Here is a 25,651-nt window from a genome sequence, read left to right on the forward strand (position 1 = left end):
GCATTATGTCAACTGATTATCCCAATTCTTTGTTATTCTTGGAGTGGGATTACTATTACATTTTATGCTCTTGGTCTGAAATCTTTTTGATACAAAGCAGGGTAGAAAGAAATTAATCTTCCTTCCCCATCTCCTTCTCCTCCTTGTGTTAACTGCAACTAAACTGGACTGATTGAATCAACTGAAGTTACATAAGTGTTGACCTACCAAACTACTGTTTATACAATGAGCCTACTTTGTTTGGAACTAATACAGTACTATTTAGATCCTATAAAAATATTTTTGTACAGCAAGCTATATTGAGTCTTTTTTTTTTTCTTTTTAGTTGAAGGCATCTAATAACTCCTATTACGGTACCACTTTCCTTTGCTTCAGTGTGGAAGGATCCACATACTACAGTAGTAAAGGTTTAAGGAAGGAGATCACAACAAATTAAACCTAGATAATTATCTGAAAGTAGTTCCCACTACTTCCCAGTCCTCAGGTCTGGTTCTTAAAAATGGCAGGTAAGATGATAAGCCTCTACCAACCTTAACCGCACTAGACTATGGGTGGAAGTTTGTAAGACTGCAGGGAACATCGAGATGCATTCAGACATATGAACTTGTATTTTTAACCAGAAGAGCTACAATCTAGTCACATGTTCTACTTTCTAGAGGACAGATCCTTATTGGAAGATACCCAAGATAATAAGAAGGTACTGCATCACCATTTACTGTATACATTTGACTATGGGCCTGAACAGCCAGGCCAAAATAAAGCTGTTTTGGGCCTCTTTGGAGTTATGCTGTTTAAATGATGCATGTGTCCTAAGAGGCTGGAAGCCACGCCAAAGCCACACTCTAGTCCTAAAGACTGGAGCACAGCTTTGGTGCAGCTTCTGGCCTTTTAAGATGTGTGTTTCATTTAAACAGCATACTCCAAAATAGCCCGAAGCAGCTTTATTTTTGCCTGTCTGTTCGGGCTCTATGTTGATAAATTTTAGTATAAAAACTTACCCTGAAAACTTCAAGGAGTCTGTGCTGCTGGCAGGGTGGGAAGGGAGGAGATTGTCAAAAGACAACCCAGCAAACTCTTCCCAGCTTGAGGTGAGCAGAGGCAGGTTCTAGGGTCTTTCAGCTTCCTCACACACAACCAGCAGCATGGACTCTGCAGACTGGGTCACCAGACAGAGTTTAAAAGTATTTCACATAGCTGCCCACAATCTCAGAAACATCACAAATGACTGACTGACTGAGAGAAAAAAATACCATGTCAACTGACACTGCAAACAGTGCTTGTACAGTATGATCCCAAGCTAGCCTCTGTAATCGACTTCACATCTTTTGCCTCCCCTCAGCAAATTTTGCAGAGTGGTGGACACCTGTACTTCCATTACTTGCAACTGGATGCTAATCATCACCAGAAGGGAAGGCCTTTACAGTACTAAAGCCTTCATTTAGTAAATTCTACAACAGACCTATAATCAATCCTGTGGTTATTCTATAATAACTATCATAAAATACAGTAGAATTATAATTTCTTTTCCTCTGCAAAATGAGTCATCAAAAGAAAATGAGAACTTTTTACATGGCATTGTCCAAACTGAGAGTTATTGAACATGCAAAGGAATCCAATAATTGTATAGCAGTGACAGAATTTGGCACCAATGAAAAAATCATCCTTTGTTACAGGCCCCTAAATTTTCCACTCAATGTAACCATAGATTATAGCAAATTTTCAGGACCAAAACCTGCCCTCATCCATGAAACTGATTTACAACAGACTGAGCAAGCACATGGGTAGGGATGCCATAACCCAGTGGCCGCCGGGAAAAGCACGCTTTTGGGGGGCCCTCCCGGTCACGGTCCGGTTTGGCCACCAGCAATGCATTGGTCCCGGCCCCACGCGCAGGCCTCTGAAGCAGGAGCTCGTCCCCTGCTTTGTTGCCAGCCGGCCATTGGCCAGCTGGCCAAAGGGGACGGGCTCCTCTGCGCGCGCCTCCCAGGCATCAGCAGGGGCCAGGGGCAGCGATCGCGGCCAGCCCCCGCACGCCTTCCTGGCCTTTAAGGAGGCCTGGGACTCCTTAAAGGCCAGGGAAGAGGGAGGAGGCCAGTGGCGATCGCAGCCAGCTCTCCCTCTCTTTCCTGGCTTCTAAGGAGGCCTTGGTCTCCTCAGAGGCCAGGAAGGAGGGACACTTTGTTTATGTAGGACACTTTTTTTATTAAATGGAGGACGCCCTGTGCCCCCTCCTGGCCTTTAAGGAGGTCTCGGTCTCCTTGGAGGCTGGGAAGGGGTGTGGGGTGTCCTCCATTTAAAAAAAAGGGGGGGAGGGAAGTGTCCTCCATTTGAAAACATTGTCCTACATTTGTCCCGGTCTGGCTGTCCTGAGGTATGGCAACCCTACACATAGGTCACCTAATCAGAGTATTTCCCCATTAATGGACTACTGGTGCTTCAAATTCTACTCATGAATCTAGGAATCAGTGAATCACTTCTGAAACCACAGTAGCTTTCTTTTCTATTGGAATGTATGTTTATATTATAATATGCATACCATAACACACATATCACAGGAGTGGTATATTCTCTTTGGAAGCTGACAACAACAAAACTAAAGTTGTATCCCCACTGGAATCTATGATAAGATTCCCACACTGAAAATATGCAAAAAAAAAAAATATTATTATCCATTTGCTGAAGTATTCACTCCTTTTTGACTTTTCCACATTTTGTTGTGTCACAATTGTAGTCCCCAAACTTTTTCCAGCTGGCACCATCTTCCCTCTTGGGGAACAAGCCTAGTGCCCCCCCCCCCAATATTTCTTGATATTAGGTCTACAATTCTACTGCAAATTCAGAACAATCAGTCTCAGTCACTGCTCCAATTGCACCTGGTCACTTTGGAGCAGCAACTGAGCAGCTGACTGAGCAGTGACTAAGAAGCCTCTCACCCAGGCTAGCCTTGCAGCAAAGTTCAGTCTGGGCAAGAGACTTTTTGTTGCTGCTCAATTGGCTGCTTTGTCGCTGCTACCTTTGCACCTGGTCACCTTGGGAGCCACAACTAACAGCTAGCTGACCAGCAATCAAGAAGCCTCTCACCCATGCCACCCCTCCAGCAAAGACAGTGCAGGCAAGAGGCCTCTCAGTCGCTCTCAGACAACTACTCGGTTGCTGCTCCCCTGGTGATCTGTACAAAGGGAGAAGCTTCTCCTGGCGAGGGAAGACTCTCAATCCTTCTTCGTTGAGGAGATGAAGGTTGGAGCTGGTGTTTATGTAGGGGGTTTGGAGAGGCCACATGCCCTGGATTGGAGACTGGCATGAGCAGGGAAAGGAAGAGATTTTAACTACATGAGCCACTCCCAGGTGAAGGACATGTTGCAAGAATTGACCTCAGATACTCTCCCTTCTCCTTCCCCAGAGACATGTCTTCCCCACACAGCATCAAGTGTTCCACTCCACACACATACACAAACATTGTTTCTTCTGTTACCTCTTCTCTCAGACTGTATGATGAACAAAAACAGGAGCTTCAACCTGCCGGCCAAGACCCAGGAAAGCTCACAAAATTTAAGCAGGGCTCCAAATGTGAAAGCTCCTTTTTGCCACTGCTTCTCCCTCTCTGCCACATGCTCTAACTCCTTGCTCCAGACAGTCTGTCTGTCTCAAAATGGTGTTGCTTTGTACCACAGAAGTGATCTCCTGCACCAAAAGCTTCACAAGAGTTTCCCAACTGCCACTGCCACCATCAGTGAAAGTTGCAGCTAAGAGACTGTGTTTGCATGGGCAGACAAAGAGCAGGAGTCACCACCACATGAAATGAGGTGAGGCTGTGTTGTGGTTTTAAAGGACCTTGAAAAGATGTTCTATGCAACCCTCATCCCACCATGGTCCTAAAGGCTGCTAGTTCCCCTTGTCTTTCTTGCACACCGACACTCTGACCAAAGGCCCCTCGCTGCCCCCTTTCCACCTCACTGCCCTCTAGATCTTTCCACCACCCCCAGGGAGGGCATACCACCCATTTTGGGAATCACTGTGTTACAATCTGGCACTGAAATTAATTTAACTGGCATTATTGCCACTTCACATACACAAGAAACTCAACACAATGGAGGAACAAAATATTTTTATGTGGCCCAAAAGTTACATCAACAAAAAAAGAAATTACACTTTCTGGTTGCATAAGTATTCACTCCTTTGCTGTGAGACCTGCTAGTTTTTGTTTACTACACTGTCTCTCTGGCTTTGCTTCGCGAACGAAGATTCAGGAAGGACTCATCCCGCGCTTTGTACAAGCGCGTTGGTGATTGTAGTGCCAAAACAAAACTATTAAGCGCCTTCACAGTGTTGGGTATGTTGTGTACATCAAGTGGTAACAATACCTACTAAATAGTCAATCATTTAGTAGTTGTAATGCAATGAAACATGGGAAGGTCAAAGAGTGTAAACACTTGAGCATGGCACCATATATAATCAGCATTAGCAAATTTCTATGTAATACTTTGCACTCTGCATCTGCTGTTTGTGAGAACCATGTGTGGCTTGAATGTGCCATGGGATAAGAAACAGAGCATCTCCACAATACCTATCAAAATAAGAAAGCAAAAAAGATAGGTGAGGAACCACAGTTGGTTTTGGAAATTACAGTATTTGACAGACATTATATCCTATTTTAACAACAATAACAACAACGAAATTAAAAACCAGTATATATACACACACAGGAGGAGCACAGGAACCAATACTAAGGTTATGGCCTTTGCTATCTTTATTGTAAGCAACCAATAAAGGCAGCCAAGTAAACGTCCAATCCTATGCTTGTTCATTTAGGAGAACATCTCCTTGCATTGGCAAATGCTCCTTAACCACTGTATTTATGACAGGAGCAATATATGAGGAAAGCAGTGTTTGAACTCAACTCTATCTTGCTGCTGTCAGCTTCCTAAGAGAATATACCAGCCATATGATATGTGTGTTTTAATATAAAATGAAGAAAGAAAGAGAAAAATGAAAAACAAAAGACCCTTTGGGAAAATGAGGTAGAAAACAAAACTTGAGCAGAAGCAGAAGCAGTAATCCAAAGAGACAAAGATACTCAACCTCAAACCCAACCACTCTTTGCCTCAGTTTTTAATCTAGAAAATGGGAATAGGATGAATCATTTTCACAATATGAATCAAAGGCAAACCTCTGAAATTTTGTAAATCTGATTATTTTCTTATTCCCTAACCATAAATGATAGCAACACAATTATTGCATGCACACGCACACACAACACAGATAAAGAAAGCTGGATCTTCGCAACAGGGAATATGTCTGAAAAGCAGAGAATACTGCAACTGCTATCCAGCAGAAAACAAATCTTTCCATGGCCAATGGCAGTACATTTGAGGCCACACTTTTGTCAGCTTATGACCAATATCTTATTAGACCAGACCCTGGAAAAAGGTCAACAATGAGTAAGTATATGTTATCTATATAACCAGCCCTGTGACCTGACATCTCTCACAACCAGAGCAAACAGCAGAAAATTCTTCCCTGAATTTGTCAGTTCAAATTCACATGGCCTATATTTTTAACAAATAGCAGCCTATCAGTCCAGATTTATAAAAGGAGATGTTACTGGGTTTATTTTAATAAGTATGGAGCTGTACATGCAGCCGCCCATTCTGCAGCCAGATTGAGGCCGCAGCAACCTCACGCTGTGGCCCGATTCAGCTTCTGGAGGGTGCAAAAAGGAGCTGCAAAAAGCATGTCCTTTTTGCGCCTCCAAAGGGCACCATAGCTGCGGCTGAATGGCTGTATGGTGCCCCTTTAGCACTGCATCATTTGGACACAGCACCAGAGGCGTCAGGGCACCCTGGAGGAGAAGTCAGGTGTGCTTCATCAAGATGCTGCGCCCCTACTCTGCCCCCAGGCAGCACAAAGTGTACAGGGCCTAAATGAATATCTTGGAGGACAAGAGACTGATTTGGGAAATATGAAGAACACAACTGAAAGACAAAAAAAATGCATTTATAGTTCAAGACTAATATTTAATCCAGCAATCCTTGCTCTACTGTTCCAAATTTGATTCCAAGTGAAATAGCATGCTAGGAATTTTGATTCCAAGTAAAATAGCATGCTAGGTTATAAGCAGGAACAAGGATGGAAGATGTCCAGATCATACCAAGACAGTATCAAAACTTGTGAGTCAATACTGTATTAAGAAAAACCATATACAGTGGACCCTTGTTATACGCTGGGGGTTGGTTCCAAGATCCCCCGTGGATAAAAAAACTCTGTGGATGTTCAAGTCCCATTAAATATAATGACATAGCAAAATGGTGTCCCTTATTTAAAAAAATGGATAATCAAGGTTTGATATTTGAAATTTATACTTTTTTTGAACATTTTCAAACTGTGAATGTTTAAATCCGTGTATAAGAAATCTGTGTATAAGAAGGGCCAGCTGTACAAGCAGACATCGATAATAGTCATAATGATCAATTTGGCATAAATTTAATAGCCCCAACTATTAAACTATTATTTATAAAGCTTGGCAAAGGCCCTGTACAGATGGGTGCTTTCACCAGCCTGGGCCCGAATTCGGGCTGCGCAGGGGCTGAGAATTTACACACTCAGCAACCCTACCATGCACCCTGACCGCCATCATGGTGCACACCCATCCATACAGGGCACGCCATGATGATGTCCATGCAGTGCAGCACCCAGACAGGCCTGTGCCACGCAGATGTCAGCATGGTGCGCAAGTGCACCAATGGCACCCCGCGCACAGCCTAAAAAGAACCTATAGGTAGCAGGTTCTTTTTAGGTCTCCATCCAGAGTAGAATGGGGCAGCAAGACTTTCTCCCAATCTGTCCAACCCCTAAAGTTACTTTTTGGATTACAAATCACAATGGCCATGCAGACTGAAAAATTCTGAGAACTCTTGTCCAAAAATGAACTTTTCTACATTTGTTTAACTGCAACTAAGAGCACAGAATGCTGTGCTACTCCATGTTTTACGTTTTGACGACCTGATGTTATCAACCTGTAAATATATACAAATTCAATATATAACACGTAGCCATAGGAATAATTTGGTATTAGCAAAAAGGTATTCAGTACTTTTTTTGGTATTAACCAGATGAAACGGATACTTTGGCGCATTACAAACTGCCCAAAACGGGCGGTCTCGCACCGCTGCCGGTTGCTGCGTCTGGGAACTGCAGCAGCCAAACCACGCGGTTCCCGGGCGCAGCAAGAAAGAAGTGCCAAAATGGTGCTTCTTCCTGTGCCCGAGAAGAGGCGCCACAAGGTGCGAGGCACGCACTTCCAGCGCCACTTCCGGCACGCTATGTCCAGATGCTGCGCGTCTGCGACGTCAAAATGGCGGTGCCCATCTGTATGCGGCGCTGCCATTTTGACGTACTCGTTACGCGCGAGGGGCAAGGTGCGTCAGGAAGCGCCGCGCCTCGCGCGTAACGACGGCACCACATGGGCCCGTCCAGAACACACCAAAGTAACCTTTTTTTGTGGCTAAATCCCTACAAAATGTTATTGAAAATTTGAAAAAATTACTTCCTTCCCTCCTAAAAGTTTAACCACCTTAGCCATATTAGCATTAACCAAACTGAGGTTAACCAGGCAAGATTGCCAGAACCTGAAGCAGAAATGCTCCATGCAATCAGGAACCCCAATCCTGCAGCAGGAAATTCACTCCAGGAGAGAATGGGGCTGCAAGACTGAGATTACAATACAATATTATCAGATAATGGGATGAATTTTGGTAGATGAGATGACACTTTAAGACCTCAAGTTCATGTCCCATAGGACCCCTGGGTACATGTGCATGATTGTGCGCACACATACTCACATAGGCTTTGCTCTTTTCCCAATTAAGAATGGTAAGAAAGCAAAGTGCTAGAACAAGACTATACAGAATTGTAAACCTTCTTATTTGGAACTAGAGTACCTAATAGATTCCTGGAACAGATTTCTAATCTATTTTGTGTGTATGTGCCATCAAGTTGCCTGTCAATTTATGGTGACCCCATAAATTTCACAGGGTTTTCTTAAGCAAGGTGGTGGTTTTACCTGTTCCTTCATTTGAAATATAGCCTACATTTTACTCAACCAAAAACCAAGACTGCTGCAAGTTCATTTTAGAAAAGTTTACAGAGGCAATAGTTCTGAGGGGAGGAAAAGTTAGCAAGAAGGACTTAAGACAAAAAAAGAAAGAAAGAAAGAAAGAAAGAAAGAAAGCAAAACAAAACAAAACAAAACGTAGGCATCCCCCCATCCAATTATTTAGTTCAACTAGCCCTATTTAGATGATTTTGCTGAGACAGAAAAACTTTGCCTGAGTATAAGCCACAGAAGTCTTGCACAACTAGTAGAACCCTCTTGTTTAAAGTCAATTTGATAAGCAGAATTTCTAAGAGAAAAATGCAGTTTCTTAAGTTAACATTTTTAAACTGCAGACTGCCACAGGGGGAAAGAAACTTTCACACCAAAACAAAAGGTAAAACAAAACAAAACAAAAACAACCCATCAACCTTAAAAGACTCAACGTGGGCCCCATTCCCACTGACTTATAATGCGGATCAGGACGCGAATCATGGATGCATTGTTTCCATTTGAGCGCACATTCAATCCGCATTGCTCCGATATCATTCCCATTGGAATTCGAATCTGATTTGATTTATCCTGAAAACCCCAAATTATTGGTCGATAAACTGGTTTTAAAAAACAGTGGCTTTTTAGTGAGTTTTCCTGTGCCTCCCGAGTCTGATTCGCGGCATACGAATGGGAACGAAAGGGTGTCTGATTCGGGAACTTGGGGATGGGAGGAGCAGTGCTCAAGGGGCTGGCTTGGGGGTGTCACCCACTTGTTCCTTTTCCTGCATTGCCGGTGCCATTTTCTCCCATTCGCATAGCCTTTCCTCTGGTGGAGTGGAAAGCAGGGTAAGGCAATCACACTACATTGAGCTCCAAATGCAGTAAACACATTATGCCCCCTGCAACTTCCCCCCTGCTCCACATTCATAGACCAACGTGTGAGGAGAGCCACTGAACACCATTTTAACTATTCTTTTCTCTTTTTTTCCTTTTTTTGCCTCTGCCTGAGCACCTGAGCAGCAGATGGGCTTTGCAGTACATGCCTGCTTGATCGCCCCCCCCCCCTGACAGCCCAAGGAGCAATGGGGGAGGGAAAGGGATTTGGGGGAATGGAGGCTCCTTCTCACTTTCCCAGAGGGAGTCTGGGGAGACACAGAAGAGCCTCGGAGGCAAAGGGATTTGGGGCAAATAGAGGCTCCTCTTCTCTCTTTCCCAGAGGAACTATGGGGAGACACAGAAGAGCCTCAGATACAAAGGGGTTTAGGGCGAATAGAGGCTCCTTCTCTCTTTCCCAAATGGACTGTTCTTCCTTTCCCGGAGGGGAAAAGTGCCTAAGCGACTGATTGACTGTGACATCAAGCGCTTAAGTGCTTGATTGACAGCTGCTTTTTTTAAAAAAGAGGTTCCGGAAGGGCAATGGGAATGGGGATCAAAAAAGTCCGCTTCAAATTACCACAGGGAAAATACCAATGGGAATGAAAACAGGGGTAAAAAAACCCGAGTCTGTTTGCACCCGTTTTTAATGGGAATGATGGGTCAGATTCGAGTCAGAATCCAAGTCAGAATCGCAGCGAAATAAGCCACTTTTTTTGTCAAGTAAGAATGGGGCCCATATGAGTCCTACAAAGGTCCAAAACACACTGCAGACATAATCCAGTTTGCAACCAGTTTATCTGACCTGGTGTAGTACTGGAGAATTTTGAAAACTGTAGTTTTGTGAGACTTTTAGCCTTCTCTGGGGCTATGCAGACAACCCCAAAGGAGCAGCCTCCAGCCACCTCTTTTACAGCCAGATCGAGGCAACCACATTCCGTGGCCTTAATCTGGCTTTTACGAGGCGCAAAAAGGACCTGCAAAAAGTGGCTCCTTTTTATGCCCTGCAAAGGGCATGACAGCCGTCAGATGATGCCATGATGCCTGTTAATCAAAAAGTCTCAAGGACTTGACCCTCTGACCCTTGATTCCCCTATACCTCTGGTTATGGTGGCAAATTAACAGCAAAACCAGTATGCATCAGACTAATTCAAGATGCTACTGAACTCAATGTACTCTTATGCCTACTTCAGATTGAGAGTATTATGGCAAAGGACAGCAGCAAATGATAAATATTTTTATTTGGGATGCAAGAATACCCAGAGTAGATTATCAGACCATGCAGAAGAAAGTGGAATAAAACATAATTGGATAACAAGCAGTCTCAAAGTTGTTAACTTATGAAGCTGCCCAATAAGTACTGTAAAAGGTTTGAAGTGATGTTGACATTTCTGTACAGATCAGAACAGCAAAATATTAAGAATTCAATTAGAAAGATTTCTAACAGATCAGTGGTGAGGGGAGGGAGGGAGATAGAGTGTGGCAAGTTCATTCAAAGATATAGCCATGTAAGTCAACAGAATCAGTATGTAAAGAAATGTTGTAGCACCTTTGAGATTAATTGAAAGAAAGAAGTTGGCAGCATGAGCTTTTGTAGATTTAAGTCTAAGAGTTAATTCCATCTCTTAGTTGGAATGTAAGGGTTTAGGGGATGGTGAATATTTTAAGTGCAAACCGCCACAAATGTCTAAGATAAACTGGAGTGTTTTTAGGGGGGAAACTACAATGAGTGAGTTGGAATGAACATTACACTGTGACAATTGTGACCTTTCATAACTTGTTGGACGGCATCTCCCAGCATCCTTCATCATTGGCAATGCTGTCTATGGCTGATCAACGATGATGCTGCAACATCATCTCCATCAGTCACAGGTGTGATGAGTGTCACAAGTTATCAGTTCCTGCTCTATGGAACAGATTATCCACTCCTGTTCTATCGAAATGATGTGTATAACTATATCACAGACGAAGCGACCAAACCTACCTGCCATACTGCCACAGAATGAGTAAACTTGGTGGCTTGGATCTGGAGAAAGGGCAGTGGAAGAGAGTTGATAAAAGTCAGCTGTCCCACTCCGCTTTCTCCCAGTAGCTTCCACAAGCCTCTCCCAGGGATCAGGAAGCCTCTTCAAAAGGAGTTAGATTGTGCTAATGGTCTGAGAGGGAAAGGGAATTGCTGAAATACTGGAATTACTCATGGAAGTTTCCCTTTCCCCAATTTCAGCAATCCCTCCTTTACTCTCCGTTTCCCACAGAACAATCCACCCTATTCAGGATGGCAATTTTAGGGGAGAAGGAGGGAGTCAGAAATTCACATTGATGAAGGCATCTTTGAATCCAAGCCAGCATGCTTTGCAGATTTCTATTCTGCCCAGTTAAAGACTTGAGAAAGGCTTGTTCCAAATAATCAATGAGTGGGCTGTAACTTCATTACCACATGTCCAGGATTATATTGGAACTATCAAGAAAAAAAGTAACCAAGGAATCCCTAACACAGAGAAATCAGAGGACACCAACAGAATTTACAAGCATGCCAAGGTTGACCCACTTAGCAAATCTTCATTAAGAAAGATGAGAAACAAGGTTTACTTGCCCTGAAAATTGGGTGCACTCTATGGAGTTTATCAAATGGGAGGAATTTCTCTTAAATTCGAATGAAAAGAAAGTGGGGCCAGAACGCATTCACTTAAAGTCACTAGTTTCGCGCAATTACGTGAATACGCATTGCATTCGAACTGGCTCCCCAATGCCCGAAAATAGCATGCCATTGCCCGAATTTGCATGTGGCAGTCTATCACGCAATAACATGAAACCACATGATTGCATTCAGACTGACTTCCCATTGCACGAATTTGTGTGTAGTGGGTTATCACGCAGTAACGTTTAAACCCCATGATTGCATTCAGATTGCCATCGGATTATACTTCCAATTCCCCTTGTCTGATAAACTCCTATGACTTCCTTGTCTATTGCAGCTTCCAATCTGCAATACAAATTACTAGCAGCAGGTTATTACTACTGCTACTACAACTACAACTACTTTACAGCAAAGCTACCACAATTAGATATATCTAACAGTGTATATTCTTTTAAAAACATCACCAGGTAACTTCATCTAGAAAGCTTCCCCTGTGGCAAGTATAGCACTGGTGCATTAAAACTCACAGAAATAAGGCGAATCGCAACACATAGCTCTAATTATGTCTGTCACAGTAGCTGCTTTGGATGATGCCATATGATCACACACTGGAAGAATAGAGACGAAACAGCAAGTGTCAGTTCCTTTATGGCTTTTACAGATGTCAGATGTGCTGAACCAGCATTCCGAACTCCTTTTTATAAAAAAAAGATCTCCCATGTGGAAAGATGCTTAGATAATTATTTCAATACTAAAATGAAGCAGCAGAGTCAGCAACAGAGCATGCCCAAGATTATGTGGCTAGTTCATGGCAGAGTTGGAATTTGTACCTTGACTTTTAAGGTTCAAAGAACCAAAATACCTTAAGGTGCTCTGCTGAGTCAGTTTTCCCGCTGGCTGGGTAGAGAAATACCATGTTTCAGCATTAAATCATATGAGGCAAAGATTTCTTATTCCAGGGTCAGGGCTGGTTTGAGACATTTTGTAGCCCAAGGAAGAACAACTAAGAGGCTGCCTCACCAGCAGCATTCAAGTGGCTGTGTAGTATTCAAATCCAAGTAAGTTATTGTGGCACATGAGGCAGAAAATCTCACAAGCACATCTTCTCATCCTTGGTAATAAATATACAACATAACAACTGAATTTCTCTGCCCTCCATCTATATCTAGCTGCACCTTAGACAAATACACTTCTAAATTTTCAAGAGTTTTTGTGTGTACATGTGTATTTTCAAAATGGAGATGCAAAGTTTACTAGTTTTTATTGCTTTCTTTGTTCTCAAGACTATGAGGGCATAACTTAGTCAGACTACTTTGCCCACCCTTCGTCTCAAAATAGCTCAGCATTAACATGTAGAGTTCATGGCATCGGGTATGTCATGATTGATTGGTTACAGATTAAGATGCCTGTGGTCTTGGAGGCATGCACAAATATTTGTGGGCATTTTGGTTCACTAAGGTGGGATACAGACCGCCCAAAAAGGGTGGTCTGCCGGGGCCTCCTTTTCCGCCGGTGGGAAGCCACAGCAGATAAACCGTGCAGTTTCCCACCAGCAAAAAAAGAACTCGCAAAAAGCGTGGTTTTTTTCTGCCGCACTTGGGATGCTAAGCATCTGTCGCATCAAAACCACGGCGCCCATGTGTATAGGGCACCGCCATTTTGATGTATGGAATACGTACTAGTGTTAGGGAGCGTCTGCATGGTGTGCGCTCCCTAACCCTAGTACCGCTGCCGCCATGCCACATTTTCCCCGTCTGTACCAGGCCTAACAAAGATAGACAATACAAAGACTCTTAAATTCTGCAGCCTCAGGCAGCTGCCTCACAGTACCTGATAGTAGCTGATTGTCTGGGTTCAAACTCCCAAGATTTATACTCTCTTCAGTACATAAAACTGCCAATGCAGGGTCATTTTTCAGTTTTGAGAAAAGGCAATATAACAAGTCTAAAATTGGACTCAAACTTTAGACACCCTTCATAGGAATAAAGAGCACAAAAAAGGAACTAGAAGACTACTGCTGATCACTTTCACTGGCCTGCCTGAAAAGGGCCTCTGACAGCATCAGTTTCCTGTGAACAGAAGAACTGCCAAGTAAGCAAAATAGCTGAGGTCCTAAATCACTTCCTATAGAAAAACTAGAGGAGGGTGGTTTATATCTAAAGTCTTCCTCTCATGTATTTCTTCACTGCCAATTCTCTGGGAATACTTAAAAACTGCTTCCTATCAACCACTGCTGCCACCTCCTCAGTTAGGCATCCATCCCACTGTACTAAAAACTATGAGGTGTCCATTTGCTCAAACAGAAAGCAGGTCCCCCTCCACAAATACGCAAAATATTTTATTAGAAACAGTTCCTTCATCTAACCACCTTGCCAAAATAGAAAAGCAGGAGTCTGAAAACGTAAGATGGCCCTGGTGAGTTTGTCTTCAAGTACTAATTTTAAAAATATTATGGTTGTTTTCTGGCAGCAAAACAATGATTCTAATTGTACTGTATGTCAAATTATTTTAATGTGTCCTATGTTTATGTGTTTTAAATTATGTGTTTAAGTTGTTTTATGTGTTTTAATCTATGCCGTACCACACCACGAGCCTTGAGGAAAGGTGGGTAAGAAAGAAGAAGAGGAAGAAGAGGCAAGTGGAGGAGGAGGCAACTTTTGTTGTTGTTGTTGTGTGTCTTCAAGTCAAGTTATTATGGTGACCCTAAGACAAATTTATTATATGGCTTTCTTCACAAGTTTCTTCAGAGGACATTTGCCACTGCCATCCTCTGAAGCTAAGAGAGCATGACTTGCCCAAAGTCATCCAGTGGCTTTCCATGGCCGAGCGGAAATTCAAACCCTAGTCTCCAGAGTTATAGTCCAGCACTCATGCTGGCTCAGTAAGGCCCATTACAGACCGCCCAAAAGGGGCGGTCATGGGCCGCTGCCGGTTGCAGCGCGGGGAAGCCGCTGCAGCCAAACCGCGCGACTCCCCCACGCTGTAAAAAAGGAGTGCGAAAATCACGCTCCTTCCGGCAACCCGGAAGAGACGTCACAAGTGCCAAAGCGTGCACTCACGACGTCTCTTCCGGGTTTAGATGTCCGGACGCTGTGCGTCCGTTACATCAAGATGGCCGCGCCCGTCTGTATAGGGTGCCGCCATCTTGCCGTACGGAATACGCATGAGGGGCAAGGCGCGTCCGGAAGCGCCGCCCCTCGCGCGTATTCCTGGCGCAACGACAGCACCACTTAGGCCCGTCTGTAAGGCGCCTTAGTTTATTATGAAAAACCCTATGTGAATTAAAAAAACCTTAACCTTCACAGGTATCTGTGAGTCAGTGGCTCTTTACGTAATAAGGAACAGATCCAGCATTAATTTTTCTGTACTTTCACAACCAGGGGCCCATTCACACTATACTGTTATAATGCTACTATTCCACTTTAATTGCCCTGATTCCATCACATGTAATTCTGGGATTTGTAGTCTGATGAGGCACCAGAGGGGCTCTCTGGCTGAGAATTCAATACACATGTCCCTACACTGCATGTCCCAGCATTCCTCAAAACAGAATCATGGCAGTTAAAGTGAAATCATAGCATTATATTTGTGTAGTGGGAATGGGCCCAATGTTTTTATTTCTCTCTCTTTCCCAATGAATGTATACAGTACCTGTCTTCTTTCTTCAGGTCTCTGTTCCATCATCCTCTTATCACCTTAAAGCTAGCTATTCTCTCATATCTACCTCTTATTTTAGAAACATGGTGACCAGTTTGTCTATCCACAGGCCATAGGTTTTTCCAGCCTAGTCCTGTCAACAGTGACTGGCTATGGCTCTCCAGTATTTCAGGAAAAAGCCTTTCACAGCTGTAGCTAGAGGTGGCAAGGACTGAAGCCAGGATCTTCTACATGCAAAACCTGTGCCCCACCACACTAGGCAAGTGGATCAAAACTACTCTATGGTGCTGCCCCTCAGTTGCAATCCTACTATGTAACATGTACCATATCCCAAGGTGCAGGCTTTTCAGGTTAATTCCTCCAATACCTATCCCAGTTCCAAGTACCAGCCAGTTTCTCAAACTGTTGTTTGAAATGGTTGATCGTGACAGCAGTCTGTGAGCCTGCTGCCAACTGGAAGGAATCAAGCTAAGGATGGGGGCTTAGAATTACATATCATCCTAGTGCTGCCGTCACTCTGGATCAGAGCTTACAGACCTTGGTTGGTCTACTGTGCAGCAGTTAACAACAACATAAGCAAGTCTGCCATAAGTGCTGAAAATTCATGTCATGAACAATCAATTGTGAGCCCAAATCCAACCTTTGAAGCCTAGTAGTGCCGGTTCCAAAATGTTTCCAAGGTGTGGCAGATTGGCACATTAAAAAATGACATCTGCAGTACACTCCCAGTTGTAGGATGTCTTGGGACAAGCAGTTGTGGCAGGACCCCCGAAAAACACAGTGGAAGAGCACTGTGGCCATCATTCCCAGTACAGATCTGCTGCCAAAGTAGGTTAGCATCATCATAGTTACAATGACAATGCATGGGCTTGTCCCCCACTTTTTTTGACTGACCTCTGGCCATGCTAGCTGGGGCATTCAGTTTGATGCAATCCAAAGAGGCAATTTCCCCAAGGTCTGGTCTGGAATAGGGTTGCCACTTGCTTATTTTTTCAAAAACTGTCTCTATTTAATATTTAAAATGTAGCATTCCTTTTCAAAAAGATGTGCCACAACTGCAAAAATAAAATCTCTTCCCAATTTAAACATTTAATAAACTGTAAGAATACTGTAGTCAAATTTTGACATGTATAAAAATTTTCTTCTTAAAATTCACATCTTCTTAATAGTGTCACAAATGTGTTCTTCATATTGAAGCTTTTCAGGTCACACATCTAATCTAGATGTAACTTCACACCATGATTCTGTGGCAGGGATGCTTCTCTTGCATAATGCACAGGGAATCCTGCATTGAGTCAGGATTAGATGACCTACAAGGTCTCTTCAAACTATGATTTATTCCACAGATTTGGATAAGGATGCCAGAGAGTTCTTTGCCAACTAGAAAGTGCTAGTTTGAGAGAGAGAGAGAGGGGGGGGGGGAGAGAGAGAGAGAGAGAGAGAGAGAGATTCTGTAGAAATACAGTGGAGAAGATGAAGGAAAATGTGCCGGATCTACATGTCACTACAAAGAGATCTTCTAATTTCTTGTAGAATTGCTCTGAAAGAACAGTCTCTTATACAAAATACCTACAAATAATTTCCAGCGAAATCCTACATATGTACCATATTTTACACATGTATTATAGGCCATCCCAAAAGGTTTCACATTTTTCTCAATCAACATTATCATTGAGAAGTTAGGAACAAAAATATACCCTTGCCAATCAAGAGATAAGCTAGCCTATCTTTATCATTCTGCTATATCTTGCATTCCAGAAAAACAGACACAATCTACATTTCAGACTGTAAGGCATTTCCTTATTTCATTCACCTGGAGATACATGTTACTAGCCAGGAAATTGCAGAACATCATAATTTCTCCTATACAAATTTACAAAGACTAAATGAATCCCTTGGAGAAGAGAGATGCATTACAGCATTAGGACCAATTCTTAGAGCAGGAATAATGCCCAGAAAGATCTATTCATGGGGCTCCTTGCTTCACTTTAGATGGGTAATGATAGCATTTCTCAAATTTACACATTCAGAATCTTGCTTTCTTGTATTTTGTTCAAATTGTCACAGAAGTTTAATACAAAAAATAGTTGGTTAATAATGGGAAACTTTTGGTTAAACCAATTAAAATGAGCACTGTGACAGAAACATGACTATCTAGATGTATAAAACAAATTTGTGACAAGATCTCCTTTCCTCCTCAATATCTGCCATTATATTTTTTATATAATATAAAAAATAATATTATATTGGGGGGAAATAATACACACACATCTACACAGATGCACACCTCACCAATAGACTATGGAACAAACTATCTAGCTAGAGGCAGATCTTGATTATAACATGTTGAGGTTGCATTGCTGGACCCACAATGTAAATTAAGACTGAAGTAAATGAAGGGAGACAGTTGTTTAAGCATTCACTGAAGACCAGGGCGATATATTCCAACAAAGCTGAAGTAGCCACAAAGTTAGAAATTCTACTCAACCTGCTACCAATTTTAAAGAGGTTTAAGGCATAAAACATCAGAGCATACTTTTTCAAGACTAGAAAAAGCTCTCCTTTCCAGATGATGACTACAGTTGTTCACCCACACGCACACCTAAACAAACAGAGGAAACCAATTCCAGTCACACCCAGACTCCAAGATTCCAGTTTCTTCATCCCCCTTCTCTGCAGGTAAAGGAAACCTCATCCTCCAAGACAGGATTACAGTTTTTTCCTCCACCACATACACATCTTAAATAGGCAAGGGAAGCACCTTCATCCAGACAACAGCAGGATTAGAGTTTCTTCCTCCCCCTCATGCTCCTCCTGAGCAGGCAAACAGAATCCCTTCTTTCCAGCAATGCCATGGGCCTCATTCCCACTTGATTCAGTTTCCACGGATTCGGGTAACCGATCCAAACTGATGAACCAGTTCAGCGGCAGAGCATGGTTACCATTATATTTGTGCCAGAAGGAGGCCAGGGAAAAGGAGAAGGCCAGGACAGAAGGAGGTGAGGAGGCCAGGAAAGTTTGGGATGGAAAGGCCGGGGAAGTTGGAGACTGCCAGGGCAGGGAGGCCAAGGAAGCCAGGGACTGCTGGGGAGGATTCAAATCTGCATGGTTCCCACATGGGCTGAATCAATTTATTTCAAAATAAATTGATTCAGCCCAAAAGAAGCAGAAAGAAACCAGCGTCAAAAAGACAGGGGTTAAATGAGTCAAAAGCATGGCCCCCTTTTTGAATCGCTTCAGCAATTCAAGTTAAGTGGGAGCCATGCTCTTTTAAACAGGTTCATACCGAATCATGATCCGGTTTAAAAGGTAGTGGGATAGAGGCTATGATCTCAGTTACTTTCTCCAGCTCCCCACTCCCACAACCTTGACAGGTAAAAGAAACACAAGTCTATTCAGCTTCTGCTACCACTCAAAACTCCACACCAAAACACTAAATAGCCTAATTCTCTCTTTTTGCTCTTCCACCTCACTCAAAAGCATAAGTGCACTGGGAAAACTATGTGTTGTGGTAGACAGTTTATTTATGTATTCCTGGAGAGATGTGGTATATTTGAAATGTCATAAATTGGAACACAAATTGAGACTTACCTGCGTATGGAATCCTCATGCTTCAAAATAGCAACTGCTTAATACCAGAACCTTGGGCATAGGATTTCTGAAGTAAACAACCCACTCCTCCACAATATCTGGTTGTCACAAGATAGAGACCAGGGGTGTGAATTGTGTGGCCCTCCAGATGCTAATAAACTCTTTTCTGTATAGTAAAGACAGTATAGTATAGACATAGTATAATACAGATGATTATAGTATAGACAGTGGTGAAGAATGCTGGGAGCTACAGCTCTAGAACATCTGGAGGGCTGCACATTTCCACCCCAGAATGAAATGGGCTGTTCTAATGTTCCAGACATCAAAATTAATAATGTAAACAATAAAACCAAGGTGGCAATTAAATCAAGGTCACATGCCTCATAAACATATCAACTCCAACATTTTTCAAGGAAAAGTACATTCACACCTCTGTCCACTTCTTTCTTCCTGCACCAAACCTGACGGCTATCTTGCATTCAAAAAAGCAGTGCTCAGACAAAATAGAAGCAGGAGCCTAGGCTCCAAAGGGGGAGACAGGGATATTCAAAGTTTTCCATTTTGTCTCTGTAGCAGACTTGACTACTTTCACTCTCTATTTGCAATTTGGAGCATCATGGACAGAATATGGTAAAAGTACAGTGGACCCTTGTTATACGCTGGGGTTTGGTTCCAAGATCCCCCGTATATAACAAAATCTGTGTATGCTCAAGTCCCATTAAATATAATGACACAGCAAAACTGTGTCCCTTATACAAAATGGAAAATCATGGTACATTTATACTTTTTGGGAACATTTTCAAACCGTGGATGCTTGAATCCATGTATAAAAAATCCGCATATAAGAAGGGCTGACTGTATTATAATTCCAGTTAGCATGGCCACTGGCTGTGTTGGCTGGGGGATTCCAGTGAGTTGTAATCTTTAAAAACTAACCTTTCTAAGTTGTTATCAAAGGTACAAGAGTGCCAAAGTTGTTCCCTCCTAGAAGCAAACATGTCATTGTATAAAATCAAACCTTGTTATCTATGGATTAAACCATACTACAATTAGGTCCTTCAAAGACAAGAGAACTGGGGTTTCCTCTCATGCCAAGTCAGGACTTGTTCTTAGTAAAAAAAATTTTACCCCCCCCCCCCCCCCGAACATCATTAAAATTCCAGGATGGTCATTTCCAGACAAAGATCATTTGTACTCAGCTACACTTCCATAGTGCCTTTTAGCCTCATATGCACTAGTTGAACCACAGACCAAAGGAATGCAGTTCATTTGCAATGAAAAACAGACATGCAATCTAAAGCATAACCTTCAGTAACATCAATTCTGTGGACAGGATGATTTCGAGGCATCCACCATGTGGAAAATGCCATCAAACAGAACTCAGCAGCACATCCTTCCTAGGATTTCTTCTATTTGAGATCAAAGGAGAGTACTGTAATTTTCCCTCCTCAGAACTTTACCTAACCAGTTTTTAAATGAAGTTCTTTTAGAGAGTCAATTATTGTCTAGTCATGAGTTAAGTAAATTGGGAAAGGGGCAGAAGGACATATTCACTCTGGGGAATTCTGCTAGAAGCCACACACAGGCTATGAGAGGGCCCACAGCCAGTGGTGGGACAGAGCCAGAGTCATGAGTAGGCTGGAGCACCCCTTTTCTCTCTTTCTAGCATCACCCAGATGCCATAACCATTACTGTCAATAAGGAAGGAGCATGGGAGATGCAATCCAGGAACATCTGGATAGCCAATGTGTTACCCTTCCCTGCTCTATATCTCACAGATCCTACATAGATTCCTGTCCAGCCTTTGAAAAATTCCCCATAATTGAGCAGTAAAACCTGGGCAGCTATTATCCACAACTCAAACAAACCTTGTTCCATGCCACTCACATTTATCTTCCTCTAACAGCAGCAGCAGCAGCAGAGGAGGAGGAGAATGCTGTTTCTTCATAGGACTTTATCACATGGGAGGCAAGCGTCATTAAATTGGCATTAAATCCCATCAATAAATCCTGTGAATAAAAAGTGGCACAATTTTGCCACTTTATTCACGGGATAATGGCAATGTCATGTCAAAAGCAACCCGTTATTGTGCGATATTGACTGGCTTTAATGCTGGTTTAATGAAGCTTGCCTCCTGTGTGATAAAGTCCATAGAAAGAAGTCTAAAATTTACAATACAGGATGAGCTTTTCTTATCCAGAATACCAAAATCCAAAATACTTGAAAAGCCAAAACTTTTTTCATGGTGGCTGAGATAATGTAACCTTTGCTTTTTGATGATTCAGTGTACACACATTTTGTTTTATGCACAAAATTATTAAGAATATTGTATAAAATTACTTTCAGGCTATATGTATCAGGTGTTTATGAAACATTAATGAATTCTGTGTTTAGACTTTGGTCCCATTTCTAAGATATCTCATTATGTACATATATGCAAATACAGATATTTGAAAATCCAAAAAGCAAACCCCAGATCCAAAATACTTCTGTTCCCAAGTACTCTGGATAAGAGATACTCAACCTGTGAGTTCTTTCTCAGGTCTAATACTTGCTCACTACCTTGTTATCGTTTGAGTTGATCGTAAAATAAAATATTGCAATTTAAATACATCAGCTTTCTTTCAAATTCATAATCTTTCTTTCGCTCTTCCCTTATTGTTTTCTGCTTCAATTGACATTTGGTTTTGCCCCAGGAGCAGGCTGCAGCAACCACACACCACGGCCTCCGTAGGGAGCAAAAAGAACCTGCTTGCATACCATGATGACGCCCCTTGTGGGTAGCATTTGGGTGCTGCGCCACATGGATGTCATCATGGCGCACACTGTGTGGATGGCTACGTAACGGTGGCCGGGTGGTGCAACAAGGGCTTTGACCGTATGAACGCTCAGCCCTAGCTGAAGCTTAGTGCATGTACAGGCTGGCACAATGTGCCGGTCTGTACAGCCCCTTAGACTGCAAGATCTCACAGATCCTACATAGATTCCTGTCAAGGCTGGGACCTATCCTTTTATTTTCTGCTTTTTTCCCCTCTCCCGCTCCCACTGCATTTACACTTCTCTATGTCACATGTACACAAAATCCAAGGAGAACCGCAAATCTTTGTCCATAGAGCTTTTTATCTATACAAGAGACCTCTAAGAAGGCCACTAGTGATCAGACAGACCAATAAATATTTTTCTTTACTCAGAGGTAGCACCTTAAATCCTGTTTTCCTTGCTTCATGTCTTAGATGTGGTGGTCTCTAAAACCTCCCACAGCCCCCACCCCACCAATACAACTCTCATAGCCCCAGTCAGTTGGCTATGGAGGATGAGGATTGTATTCCAATATACCTGCTGGAGCCATCCTGGGGGAAGACTGCTTTTCTTCTTATCAGAAACTTTTTGATGCTTGACCTAACTGTGGCTTCCTGCAGTTTAAATCCAATATCTCCTGTCCAACAGTCTGTGGCCACAGATGAACACTCCAAGTCATTCAAACTACAGATCAGCTGAGCAAGCATGGTGCAGTGGTTTGAGTATTAGACAACAATTTTGGAAACCAGGGTTTGAATTCTCACTCTGCTATGGAAACCCACCGGGTGATGTTGGACAACTGCCACTCCCGGGGGGGGGGGGGACAGAAAAGTTTGTCTTTTATTGTTGTTAACTGCCCTTGAGTTGATCCCATCTCATGGCGACCCTGTGAAATATCCAAGATTTCCAAACTTCCACTCCTCTGCTTAGGTCCTGTAAATTCATGCTTCTGACTAAGTTTTGCCTTAGGGTTGCCATAAGTTGGAAATGACTTGAAGGCACACAACAATAAACAAAAAACAGATCAGCTAAAGACAGTAACACTCAAATTTCACAAAACAGTGGCACCTTTATTCAGCCAACCAAAATCCATAAAATACATGCATCATTTTATGTGTTTTAATTGGCTAAATAAAAGTACCACAGTTGGTGGATTTTGAATGTTATTGTACTTTGCTATATGGCCAACAGGTCTATTACCCCTAAGTAGATCAGCTAAGGATTAATCCTGAGCAGGGCATTCCCCTTCTACATGCATGTCAGGCAAACATGTTCTCTTCTGTAAAATGGGCATAACAACAACAACACCTTCTGGGATTCTTCAGAAGGTGAAGAGTGAATTTACTTTTTCTTTTTAGTTCAATTGGAGAATCAAGCTTCTGGAGACAGGATTATCGATCCCCTCCTGCTAATTCTGACAGCTAGGTGACAGTCAAATAAAAAAGTAATCCATCCCCCCCTCCCTCAGCACCAGGCCCTTCCCATCCATGGAGGCACCCCGCCACAGCTAATTTATTATGACAATGATGATGATGATGATGATATTACTATTATTATTATTGCTCTTTTCACCAAAGGGTGGAACATCAAACATATAGAATCCAAAACAGAGGATAAAACAAAAAACTATAAAATACTAAAATAATATGTTAATATACTCAGAATGACCAGACGTTTCCTCTTTTTCTAGGACATGTCCTCCAATTCTTCCTTCAGTCCAGGAGGAATTCCAAAACGTCCTCCATTTGGAGCAGGACTAAGAAACACACACATATGCAAATATGAGTGTTTTTAGCTTTTATAGGATCATGTCCTACATTCTTCTTGGCTGTTCTCCATTTTGAGCACAACTAAGAAGCATGCATTTAGAGTTCTATGGATGTATTTTTTTGGCTTTTATTTGATCAGGTCCTTGAACGTCCTCCCTCCACAACTAAGATGCACGCATCTACATTGATATGAGTGTTTTTAGCTTTTATTTTGTGCAGTCATACATTTTTTCTGTAATACCTTACGTTCTGCAATGCCTTTGCGGAGGTGAGGACATCTGGTCACCCTGACTATATACTAAAACACAGTCTTGATGAAAAAGAAGGTTTCTGCTGGGTGCTCCTGGAAAATAACCCAGGGGTTCAGGAAGAGGAGGAAGGGCTGCAAAATCCAGACACACAGGGCAGCAAGGGGACCAGATGAGTCCTCAGCACCGCAAAAGAGGACAAGGCCCTGCAAAATGGAATACCTTCCAGATTAAATGGAGGACATGGCAACATATGAACGCTACAAACACTCTTATAAATATAAATCCATCCTTCTGAGTCCTGCTTCAAATGGAAGACATTTGGGAATTCCTTTTGGACAGAAGGTGGAAATGGAGGGCAGGTCCTGGAAAAGGAGGACAAATCTGATCACCCTGGCACTGGGGAGGATTCCTCCAAGCCCTCCTGGACTAAAGACACGAGAAACTACCCACACACAGAGTCCCACCACCCAGGGTGACCAGAGGCCCTCCTTTTCCAGGACCTGCCCTCCATTTCAGCTTTCTGTCCAGGAGGAATTCCCGAATGTCCTCCATTTGGAGCCTCGCGTAAGAAGCATGAACTTACATTTCTAAGCGTGTTTTTACCATATATATATATTGTTCAGGAGAAGTTCCCAAATGCAATCCATTGGGAACCTAAAGAAGCATGCATTGCCCTTTAGATGAGGATTTTAGTTTTCTATTTTCTATCCAGGAGGAATTCCAAAAGGTCCTCCATTTGGAGCCTAGCGTGCAGTTTATCTTTAGATGGGTGTCCTTTATCTTTTCTTTTCTGTCCAGAGAGTGACTAAGAAGCATGCCTTGACATTTACATTATTTGTGTTTTGAGCTTTTCTTTGTCCTCTCTTTATCTTGACTGTCCTCCTCTTCCATCTTCCGCCCACAGGGAAACCATACCTGCCCAAAGGGAATCGCTGGAGAATATTTGCCCATAGAGAGTAATAGGAGAATACTGTACTTGCCCATACAGAAGAGAATGCTTGCCCATCGAGAATAAGGGGAGAATATTTGCCCATAGGGGATCATTGTGGAATACTTGTCCATCGAGAATACAGAAGCTGGGTTTCTAAAAAGAAAGGGCTCCCTCCCTGCTTCTTCTCTCTGGGCCAGTCCTGGGATGCGTTTGAGGTCCCAAGCGCCCTCCATCGGGAGCCTGGCCAAAGAAGCCTGCACTGAGGTCTCAATAGGAGGGTTTCCAGCTCTACCTTGTTCCCTCCCCCCCGGGAGGTCCTCCATTTCCCGGAGCCTTGTCATCCTCTGGGGCGGGGAGGGCAGCTGATCCCCTCCCTCCCTCCCTCCCTCCCTTGCCATCCCCATCCCCTGCCCCTACCTCCTCCACATGGCTGCCCCTGGCAAGGAGGCCAAGAGAGGCTCACAGGGAAGGCGAGGCAGGCTCCTGGGCAGCCATGGAGCGAGCGGTCCTTCCTGCCTTCCTTCCTTCCCTTTCCTTCCCGAGGGCTCCTCTGCGGCAGAGGCTGGCAGCCCTCCTCCCGCCCAGCTGTGCTCTGCTCCTTCCACAGCTGGATGGGGGGCAATGAAGGACAGGAGCAGCTGGGGGTCATGTGACCTCTGGGAAGGTCTCCTCCTCCTCCCCAGTCTCTAGGAATCACGTGACACCCCCTCCTCCTCTTTCTCTTCTCCCCCCCCCCCCCGCCTTCCCCCTCGCGCTTCCATCCCGCGCAGCACCAGAGTCAGTGCGGACAGGGTGCTGGCCCTCTCTCCCTGCTTTCTTTGCTTGCAGCAGCAAGAGGAGGAGGAGGAGGAGGAGGAGGAAGATGAAGACTTCTTTCCCTGGACCTGCCTTCTGCCCAGGAGGAATCCCCAAATGTCTTCTTCCATTTGGAGTAGGACTGCTGCATTCACATTGGAGAAATAACCCGGTTTGGCCCCGCTTTAACTTATTGTCTGGCTCAAGGCGGCTATGGAATTCTGGGAGTTGGAGTTTGTTGTGGGCCCGGAACAGTTTGACACC

At 43.3% G+C, this 25,651-nt stretch overlaps 1 protein-coding gene across 1 annotated transcript in view; it reads right to left on the reverse strand.

Moving 5' to 3' along the window:
• The window catches only part of RAB3IL1 (RAB3A interacting protein like 1), a 54,056-nt gene extending 28,828 nt beyond the window's left edge, over positions 1-25,228 (reverse strand). Inside the window, 1 exon segment of the mRNA XM_042444935.1 lies at positions 25,010-25,228. Coding sequence (XP_042300869.1) covers positions 25,010-25,020 — 11 coding nt within the window. The 5' untranslated portion in view covers positions 25,021-25,228.
• Between the last annotated feature and the right edge of the window lie 423 nt (positions 25,229-25,651).

This window comes from Sceloporus undulatus, chromosome 1, assembly GCF_019175285.1.
Source record: "Sceloporus undulatus isolate JIND9_A2432 ecotype Alabama chromosome 1, SceUnd_v1.1, whole genome shotgun sequence".
Classification (NCBI taxonomy): Eukaryota; Metazoa; Chordata; class Lepidosauria; order Squamata; family Phrynosomatidae; genus Sceloporus; species Sceloporus undulatus.